Source organism: Anastrepha obliqua, chromosome 1, assembly GCF_027943255.1.
Source record: "Anastrepha obliqua isolate idAnaObli1 chromosome 1, idAnaObli1_1.0, whole genome shotgun sequence".
In the NCBI taxonomy this organism is placed as follows: Eukaryota; Metazoa; Arthropoda; class Insecta; order Diptera; family Tephritidae; genus Anastrepha; species Anastrepha obliqua.
In genome coordinates, this window is record NC_072892.1 from 142,482,498 (window position 1) to 142,493,195 (window position 10,698).

Below are 10,698 nucleotides of genomic sequence, written 5' to 3' on the forward strand. Positions count from 1 at the left end.
GGTATCCATTCCGGCGTCGAATTTATTGATATTGCCTTGTGGTAATTTGTACCGTTGCTGCGGTCCTGGTGTTCCTGCTTTTGTGCGGGTGATAAACGCTCGGAGTAGTGCGCGTTGTTGCCACGGTTTGTATTCTCTACAAATGTTGTGTATTTATTTAGATATATATTCTTTCTCTCTCTCATTCTCTCTCGGGTTTCTGCCTCTTTCTTTGTCTGCCTTGAAAGTTTCACTTCTGTTATGTGTACTACGCTACACGCACTGTTTTGTTTTTCAAAAATTTCGATTATTTTTTATAATTAATTGTCGATTTTTTTCGCTAAAATCTGAAAAATATTTCCTGAGACCGCCATATTGTTAATTTTGAAAAAAAAAACAAAGCTTCGATCAGGCACAAGATTATCTATTAATAAAACTAATTTTCTTGTCCGATTGTTTTTAGATGAATCTCCAAGGACTTGTGATGATCACCGCAAGTGACTTCTGGAGAAACGGGCTCCACACAAACAGCGATAACTTATATATATATATGTAATTGGCGCGTACACCCTTTTTTTTTGGTGTTTGGCCGAGCTCCTCCTCCTATTTGTGGTGTGCGTCTTGATGTTGTTCCACAAATGGAGGGACCTACAGTTTAAAGCCGACTCCGAAAGGCAGATATTTTTATGAGGAGCTTTTTCATGGCTGAAATACACTCGAAGGTTTGCGATTGCCCTCCGAGATGCGACCGCAATTAGAAAAATATTTCTCTTAATTTGGTGTTTTCACCGAGATTCGAACCGACGTTCTCTCTGTGAACTCCGAATGGTAGTCATGCACCAAACCATTCGGCTATGGCGGCCGCTCTTTTACAATTATTATTATTTTTTTTTTAATTTTGCTAAAGTCAAGTCTTTGTTTTTATTTTTGTAAAATAAAGCAATTGACTAGCAAAAAAAAAAAATTATTGAAAATCATCATTTTTTCGGGCCTCTGACAAAATTTAAATGAAAATCGAACTCACCTCTTGTCTCGATGATTGCATACCAAATGTGTGTAAATAAATCACTTGGAAAATGTTTTATTCTACATCATTTTGTATTTATACATTTTTTACAATAGATAGATAGGCATAGGTACATTTCAGTTAGAAACTACATAAAATATTAAATTATTATTTTTTCCATCGTTTATTCTACTTTTTTTTAAATTTACATCTAAGTTTACATCGATTTGGAAAGTTTAATAGTTATTTATTTCCGAATTTTTGAGTGTCTTACTGTTGGGAATGTTGGAATGACAAATGCTGAAAACTAATTCACGTATTTTATTGATGATTCGCTGTTTTCGATTGGCCTTTCAAGCGTAAATATTTATTTTAGGATATATTTGAGTTGCAAGATTTTAAGGACTTGTTTAAACTCCACTTCAAACAAATTACATAAATTATATTGATTATGTTAAAATCCGTTTTTTTTTTTCGTTTTTTTGGGTTGAAAAATTTCTTGTATAGATACCACAGGACAGAGATATACATATGTATGCACAGACTCAGGGAAATGGATGGCGATATTATATATCCATTAACACTAAAAGTAGCAATCAATATTGTTTTTCATTTAAAATGTCTCTTATAACTACATGCTCGCATGTTCATTTTGATTCAACTTTATATACAAATTATCTACTTCAAAACGAACTTTTCAATATTCAATAACCCAGTCCAACAAGGGTTTTGGCTGCCTATGAAAACCATCAATTACGAATTGAATTAATTTCAAGCAAAACGGAATCATTATTTGTGCGGAAATTTGTGTGTATATGCACATATACATACACATAAATTCTATGATTCATATAAAAGTATTTCTAATGCAATCTTATTTCATCGACACTCACACTCACAAAAATGTTTGACGAAACGTAAGGGTTTACTTTAAATTTGATTTGATGCTTTTCAAACATCTACAATACATACTACAATAAACATATATATATATATATATAGTAAGTAAATCGATTACGATTTGTATAAAGTAGTTCTCAGCCCTCTTAATATATTATACCTTTTTTATATATACAATGAAAGCAATCAAAGGAAATGCGTCAGACGTGGTCGTAGAAGCTTAAACGCTCCATACAGTGTCAAACTAATTAGGCCATATTTCAAGGTAAACTTGCAAATACGCGTACTTATGCTGGCCGGTGGAATTTCCATGATGGCTGGTATCTTCTGTGGATCGACAAGACCCCACATTTTTGCAATGCCATTAGCGTGGCCAATACCTTTGAAAAAAAAAATAATAATAATAATAACAATAATACTGTCGTTAATTAAATTTTGGAGTGCTAAATGTAATCAAATACTAGCAAACAATACTTACCTACAACACCAACAACGCGTACAGGTCGCGGTACGCCGGAACCATCGACTGGGGTTTGAGGCAATGCAGCCAACTGCAGGGAATGGCATAGAAACAGATCACGTTCCTTCACAAAAACATCCGAAAAAGCTGGAAATTCACCGGCCATTTCCTGCATTAATTTTTCGAGCAAATCACGCTGCTTGCATTCTTCTACCTCCTCGATGCTTATGGTATCAGTAGAGGTTAGACGCCACACCAGCTTTATAGTCTGCCATAGCGAGAGTGCGCGTAATGCGCGATGTAGTGTGATGCGGATGGGTCGATCGCCCAGATGTAGCATGCAGCCAGGAAGTTTGTGAATTTCTTCGAACGCACGTCGGAACTCTCCACCTGGCGCCATGCCCAAGTCTTTGGCGATTTGTGCGCTCATCTGCAACAGCAAAATGAAGAAGATGCCATTGATGTAGCCGTGCGTCTGTATTATACTGCGTATCTGTTAAATAACACGTAATATAAATTAAGTTTTGCATTATTAAATACATTTTTTTTTTCACATATGCACGCACCCTTAGCAAGTTTTAATAAATTTATTATAATTTTGCTTTAGTACTTTGTTTAAAAGTCATCTTACCTTAGCAAAATTAAAATTTTTTGCCTCCTCCAACAGTGTCTTTTCGTCGAGTTTCAATATATGTACGCGAGATGGGCATAGTTCAACCATCACCACTTCTGGACGGACGTTGCGTATAACCTAAAAAATAATAGCATTTAAATGAATTTTTCTAGTGTATAGAATTTCTTCGCTTTATGGGGCGGTACTCACATAAGAAACATCATCTTGCGATTCCTCACTGAAGTGAGCTGTACCCACTAAATATACTCTGCTACCGAATGGCGTATCTAGCACGGTTACCGTAGACGGCAAGTGTTTTTCGAACTCTTCTATTGTGTCGTAAATTTGGATTTCACGCCTGGTACCACTTGGTTGCCCTTCTTGTATTTCCAGTTCGACACTTCCGTGCGGTTCGCTTTTGTCCCCACTATCAGCTTTTGATTCGGCAGCGACCGCTTCAGCTATCTCTACGTTCAGCTTTTGTTTACTGGAGTGTATCAAACATTCGGCCTTTTTGCGTCGCTTCTCTGCCGATGCAGCAAGAGCAGCATCTCCAGCTTTTAGCGGCGACGTCTTTTGCTTAACCCCTCCGAAACCATCAGATTTGTCCGCTTTTTGTTGTTGAACGCTTTCATCATCCGATGATGATTCTATTAACAGTACGGAATTTTCAAGATCTTGCTCTTTAATTGAATTATCACTAATTTCTATAATTGACAAATTTGGATTATCCGTCTTAAATATTGTCTTATTTGCTAGTTGAGATTTTGGATCGACTTCGTCTTGTGAAGTATTAGTCTCAGTGCTCTCGGACTGTATTAGAAGCATACTGGCGCTGATGTTCGTATTCAAATCACGTGTGGCGGTGGAGCTGCACGAACCGGTGGTTGTGTTACTTCGATGTGAATCACTGCCGTTCAATGTTGTGTCGGTGGATATGTTAAGGTGTGAATTATTATTGGCACTTTCTGCAAATTATAAGTAATTTTACAGTATAATGTATTGGACTGCGGTCACACACATGACACAGAGGTCGTTTAAAGATACGGTAAGTAGAAAAATAATATCGACATGGTTCCATCATTTTAATTTCAATATAGAATAATAATTCCATATACAGAACTATGAAAAAGACGCAATAACGTTGATTTACTTTTAAAGCAAACGAGTACTGGTGTACAGTCGTCCAAAAAGCGAGCTGAAGCTTCTCAAACATTAACAAAGCCGGAATTCGCACCTAAGAAGGCATTGCAGCAAAGAAGCGCAGTTATACTGGCCGCTGGAAATTTCGTGATGGCTGGTATTTTTAATTTATTATTGAACACTTTGCACAGCCCAATGTTAGAACAAATTCATTTTTAAACGACTGGGAATGGCGCTAAATACCTGAAAATATTACATTTAAAGTCATTTAGTTACCGTCAAATGAAGTATATGCGGTGAGATTTTCTAAAGCACTGTCGTATATACTAGTGCTGTTCAAGCTTGTGTCGTTGAGTTGTCCAAATGACGAGATGTTGCCTTTGCTTCTAGCTGTTGTGGGTGGTGATTGGGAGTCTGTCCGAGACATGTCACGATTAGAAGCCGATGATAGGTTCATGTTTTGGAAGAGTTGGTTACGTAAACAAATTCGATTTTCGGCGGATACCTGTATATATTCCTTAAGTTTTTATTTTATTATTTAGCTGCCGCAGCAATCGCTCAGCTATTTTATAGATTTTATAACTGAAAATAAACAATAAGTAAAATGTGAATAATTTTGCGAAGACCAATGAATTTTCCATAAAGTTTGTTGTATTTTTGGTTTTGCACAGTTTTGCAATGTGCGAAAAAATGCATTGATTATATTTTTCCCGTTTTTATCAAAATACATAAGTGCGTGTGCTATTGGCATTATCATTTACTAATCTGATTTCTAAACGACGAAAACTAATTCCCAACGTTTAAAATATATATAGTATTACAAAACAGATTACGATGCATTGCAATGTTGAAAATGCATTAACTGCAAACGCAGCTGCATCCAAACACCTTCAGCACCCTCTCCTAAACCATAAAAGTTAACATGCAATATTATACTTACAAAAAATTGGTTATTCGGAATGTGCACTCGCACACAAACGTCTGCTCCTTTTGTTTTGTATACGCGTTTAACAAAATAAAAATTATAATGCAAAAACTTTCAAAAAACCAAAAACTAATTGAAAATTTATTTTTTCGCTTTGTACTCAGTTCTGCTTCTCCTGACTTTTTCTCAATTTCTTTTTCCGACGTTTGTACTTTATAAACACGTACACAATTTTTTTGACATTTGTTGATTTGAACCATGACTGCCATGAGACCAAATTTGTAATATAAATATTAACTGTATTATTTGTTAAGTTTTCACTTCTGTGTTGGTAGGCAATAAATTCAGGAACAAGTAAAGAATACGCACCGTTTTGCAAGAAAAAACAAAAAAAACCTAAAACAAAGTTTAATGCAAGGATGATAGAAAATAGCACTTAATTCACCTTAGGTTCATAGAAATATAATTTCATTGAAAATGTATTCCAATACCTCTCTTTCCTCTTTGATTTTGATTCTACTTTACACCTTTTACCAAATGCGTTTTAATATCTATAAAATTTCTGTTTTGACTTTGTCCCGTCATTTCGTTTTGAAAATTACGTCAATCAAATCGGTTCGTTGTAGCGCGGTAAAATGGAAATTGAGTTATCATACCACAAAATGGCAGCTGATTTTACTTAACATCTCGACACTCATTCATTTCGTGTTCATTTAATAACAACTGTTAAATTTAATTGAAAGCGATGGCAATATTTTCTTAGGCATCTCGGCATTAAATTTGTGGCTAATTTCAATCAAATTGACTATCAAGATAGTAAATTGAATGAGTTTGGTAATTCGTATCATGAAATAGTAGGCGCCTTCTGTTCGCCACTTCTCTGCTCGCTACATCTATGGTCGATTATCTTGACGAAAAATTTGCCTGTGAAAGCAACAACAGAGTTATCGAGCAATATTCGCCACTAGCGAGTATGGTTATACCACATTAGACTGGTATAACTCACTGTCGTCCAAACACATGTAAGGAAGCTTTATTCCCGCGGTGCCAATATATGTATCTTCATTTATAGCCGTTGCTTCATCTATTCGCCACTTGTTAGCGTTGTTATTAGTGCCATAGCCATAAACAGCTGATATTTATATATTCATTGTTCATCATTTGTCCGATAACTTTGTCCAGAGGTTGGTTCGATCAGTTGATTTATGCGGTTATGGAGCTTAAGGCCGTAGTTATGCTGGCGAACATTTGCTTGTTGTTTTGCCGTGTCGTAAGAGCCCATGAATAAACAAGCAAAAGGAAGGGTAATTACTTGTGTGTGAAGAAGAAGAGTAGGCGTAAACAATGGAATCAACCAAACACAAGAGGTTATACACACATACTTTCTTGCGACGGCGTCTTCTGCTTTATATTAATTTGTGTACATCTCACAAATCACAATAGTACCAAGCCATTCACTGAATTTTCACAAACATCTAATTTTTCTTTCTTCTGTATGCTTTGCTCGTTTTTTTTTTGTATTGCGAAGGGAGCTGACGTCAGACTTGTCAAAATCGCGAAAAATAAAGTAACTGTGTTTTAATGGCGCTACCTTAGATACTCAATTCGCCTTGATGTTACACGATGTTCATTATGTTATGCTATTTCGCTCTGAGAGAATTTGACACAATCGCTGAGAGTGTGACGTCGCGTTTGTGTAATTCCTTCGAGTATTATTTGTGTAAATTTTTTTTCTACCTCAGGGCATATAAGATAGTTAGCAGCAGTATGCTTGCAATTCTAATTGTTTACTACTTACTTGGCTGTTCACTGAATTTTTACAAATGTGTACTTTCCCCTCCTTTTGCTAGTTTTGCATAATTATGATGACGTCACATGTCAAAATCGTGAAAACTAAAGTAACGGTTTTGTGAAGGCGCCACCTTTGGTATTGAATTCGCCTTGAGTGTCACCATTTTAATGAACTCGCTTTAGCTGTAATATTTATAAAGTTTACAAATTCTACGGTAACAAGGTGGATTTTTCGCCGTAGGTATGGCTTACGTCAAAATGATATGCTTTCTTTGTATGTATTGGTATGTTTACATTTGATTACTGATTTTGACGTGATGCTTGGACCAAACGCAACAACAAATACATGTAGGGTTTTACTTATATGTGTTTGCTGTCACCTGTAATAAATTCGCCTTGACCGGTAAGGAAACAGACTTAACAACATTGTGCACGTGAATTGTTTTCATTTGCAGACTATATTTTAAATGAATGTGTCATAAAACAATTATTTGAAATGGAAACAAGCATTAAAGACAGTTTCCTTGAAGAAAACGGGGATTACAAAGAAATCAAACCCAGTAAAGAAGTCACCACAATCGGTGGATTTCAAGAGATTGATGAAATCGAGGATGAAGTTTGGTTGCTGCAGTGCCCTAAAGGATTTGATATTAAATCGGAATTGGAGGATCAGAGATTAAAGATCCCCGGGCGGACCAATTTCAATTCGTCTGAAGCTGTAGCAGTTGAATATGACTTGCCAGAATTACGTGCATTCGGCTATTGCAATCGTAAAGGTCGTTATTCGTTGCGTTTATTACCAGTAAAGGGAAACATTTTACTGCGTGGACGTCTGAAGGCCACTGAAGCAGTGATATTAGAAAATGCAGAAGCTTTATATCCACCGCAAGGGCGTGTACCTTTGCCCGATATGATCAAAGTTCGTCATCCTTTACATGGCCATCAATTTGATAAAAGCTTACGCGTGGACAGGGCAATTGCGGAACGACTTAAAAAAGCGGACGAAATATCGGCGAAAATACTCCATGAAGCAATTATGAATCGGAAAAATGCGAAAAGTCGGAATCTTGGGTTATCCAAGCAGAAGCAAAAATCAAATACAGTAACGGCTGTCCAAGAAAGAAATGTTGTGTGTATTGATAGTACTGATGATGATGAGGCAGAATTCGATGGAGAGTCCAAGGGAAAGAAAAGTGAAAGAAAACGAAAGCCTTCCGATGGCTCCCTTATTCATCAAGAAAGCGAAATACAATCTACAAACGAAGAGAGTGTCAAGAAAAGGAAAAAACACAGAAAATCTGATTTGGATGAAGAAATTTCAAAAGACTTACAGTGGCTTCAAAATTTGTAAATAAAATGAAGTATTTCTTCCAAAAATAAATATATTTTATTTTTTTTATATGTATATTAATTTAACAATTATTTTGAATCGTTTTTCTATTTTTTAAATCAAGCGTCCATTGTATGAATTGGGTATATGTGCGACATATGATATTGACAGATGAACAAATAAGCTTTCTCCAAGAAAACATGAACAATAATTTTGATCTCTCTGCGGCATTAGTTACTAGAAAATGAATAGCTGTTAGAAATGGTGCGAATCATAAATGGAAATGCTCCAGAAGTGACATCTTATGCTATGCAACTCGTAAAGTTAGTCAAAAATTAAATAAATATTCTTAAAATGAGGTACCACGAGTACAGATTCAGGTTAGCTGCTGAGTCCAAGTAAACCTGAAAACATGTGCGTGAAATAGATATCAGTGGGAAGAAGATTCTAACTTCTGATTCTGTTGAGAAAAACAATTACATAGTTAACGCCGTAGGTAAAGTATGTGGAATGCTTCTGTTTTTTTGAAGTATTCAATATTTTATCTCAGTGAGAATTAGATTATTCCTTATTAAAAGCTTATTTGATTTAAATTTGATCATGTAGTTGTGAATTATTCGTTAGCTGTGATTATACCTACAATAAAAACTGATTGTATTATATAACAATCTAGCAAATATACAGTGATCCACCCTATAACACGGTGGTTTGGTTCCGCATTGTTGGAGTATTCTCTCGTATTTTTTTTGTTGTAGAGAAATAAATTTCCTTTTAATTTAGATTTTGTTCTCTTTTACTTGTCATGGTTGAGAAATAAATATTTTACTTAAAATAAATAATTATTAAAATGAAATTATTTACACTTCAAAAAATTGAACACAATGTAAATTTAATTACGAGTTCTACAAATAATTCAGAGTGCAGAAATATGGGAAATACCACTTTATACGAGCAATATAAAATCATTCCCACGACAGTCGTAATCCGAACGAACCGAATTTATATCCCGCCAAGGACTGTCACTTCAGCAGCATTCCTCGTATATGCATGGGCAAGGTGTGCATGGGGCAGCATATTTATGCTGCTATAACAACTACAACATAAAATCGCGTTATACCGTACCGTATATGTGGTGGATACCTCTAATGGCCTCTGGTCACGGTCAAGCATGCTTGACTGAGCTTTGTGTGTGTTAGTGCAGTCGGGTGGCGTCGTGTCACACATACTTATTGTCGGTAAAAATCAAAAATTTTAGATATTAGCGTCAATCACCCGACACGCACACATATAAAGTTCTTGTTAAACAATGCTTGACCGTCACCAGAGGCCATAAGATATTTCAATGAGGGGTAAGGTACGGTGCACTGGACAGGGCTAGTTTACTGGGGCGGCAGCCGTTGGTCGGGAAAAAGCCCGAGTCATCCCGGTAATGTAGAATAGGATGCCATGGGATTGAATTGACCCGGTAGTATAAATTTATTAAATTTATATAAAATTTACCCGTTTCGTATAAGCATATGTCCAGCATGTGAAGGCACCCCGTACGATATTAACCACCTTTCCACATGCCCCATCATGCCACCGAATGAATATCTGCAGAACAAAATATTAATTTGCGATAGGCTTGTAAAGACAATTTAATAAAGGCCGCTCACAACACGTAGCGTATATAGAAGTACATAATTCATAATTTAGTCACGGGATTGCTCCCAGATTTTTATCATAAACCAGGTATATCTGCAAACAGCAATCAGAAAACGTTAATGTACATTTCATACATTAGCAATAGAGCACAAATAACAATGGAGTATATTTTTTTGTTGTCGGCAAAGGTAAAGGTAATTTTAACAATTTCGGGAACAGATAAAGTTATAATAAAATAAATGTAAATAAAAAACTCGAATCAGCTGATAGTATCTTGTTGATGTGTTTTGGTTTGGATGTCAAAATTAGCTGACTACTTTCCATGATTTCCCCTATTACAATTAGAATGTAGACAAAACATCTAACTTTGACATTCAAATCACACTAATGACATGAAAAAAACACAAATCAGCTGCTGGAGCGAGCTTTTTTTATTAGGCCATAGTGCACTGCGATCTTTGAGTTGATCTATTGTGTTTAACCACAAAGGCTTCTAATGAATTTTGAATACTTCTTCGGGCTGTTTGTTCCATACTTCTAATGGATCCAGAGTCACAATGCGTAGGTGAGCGAGTCATCGCCTTGCGAGAGCTACACATTCGCAGAGAATGTATTCTGGAGTTTCATCGCCCATTTCGCAAAAACAACAGACACTTGTTCGTATATTCGGATTCGTAAGTCCCTTCCATCCAGATTTAAGAGCCTACTTTACGCACCTCTAGAAGGCAATGCGAACTGAGTATTCTATCATTCTTGTTTAGAAGGAAGAATAAATTGTTTTGCCTGATCCTGTTTTGGACAAGGCGAATTGAGTACCATGCTTTACTCTAGTAAACACACCTTGTATGAATTCGCCTTGATGTAGGCGCTGCTTATTTGATGCCATCAAATTAGATGTCAAAAGTCG

General features: G+C 36.0%; 2 protein-coding genes across 2 annotated transcripts; one reads left to right on the forward strand and one right to left on the reverse strand.

Moving 5' to 3' along the window:
* Positions 1 to 1,145: 1,145 nt before the first annotated feature.
* On the reverse strand, positions 1,146 to 5,228 carry LOC129236363 (uncharacterized). The gene is made up of 6 exons (XM_054870714.1): positions 5,042 to 5,228; positions 4,378 to 4,683; positions 3,169 to 3,926; positions 2,977 to 3,096; positions 2,364 to 2,838; positions 1,146 to 2,265 (listed from the first exon to the last, which is right to left on the reverse strand). The coding sequence occupies exons 2-6, from the start codon at positions 4,556 to 4,558 to the stop codon at positions 2,072 to 2,074; spliced, it is 1,728 nt and encodes a 575-aa protein (XP_054726689.1). The 5' UTR covers positions 4,559 to 4,683; positions 5,042 to 5,228; the 3' UTR covers positions 1,146 to 2,071.
* Positions 5,229 to 7,227: 1,999 nt separating this feature from the next.
* Positions 7,228 to 8,239, forward strand: LOC129252901 (uncharacterized). Its single transcript, XM_054891054.1, has one exon. The coding sequence runs from the start codon at positions 7,314 to 7,316 to the stop codon at positions 8,166 to 8,168; it is 855 nt and encodes a 284-aa protein (XP_054747029.1). The 5' UTR covers positions 7,228 to 7,313; the 3' UTR covers positions 8,169 to 8,239.
* The last annotated feature ends 2,459 nt before the right edge of the window (positions 8,240 to 10,698 follow it).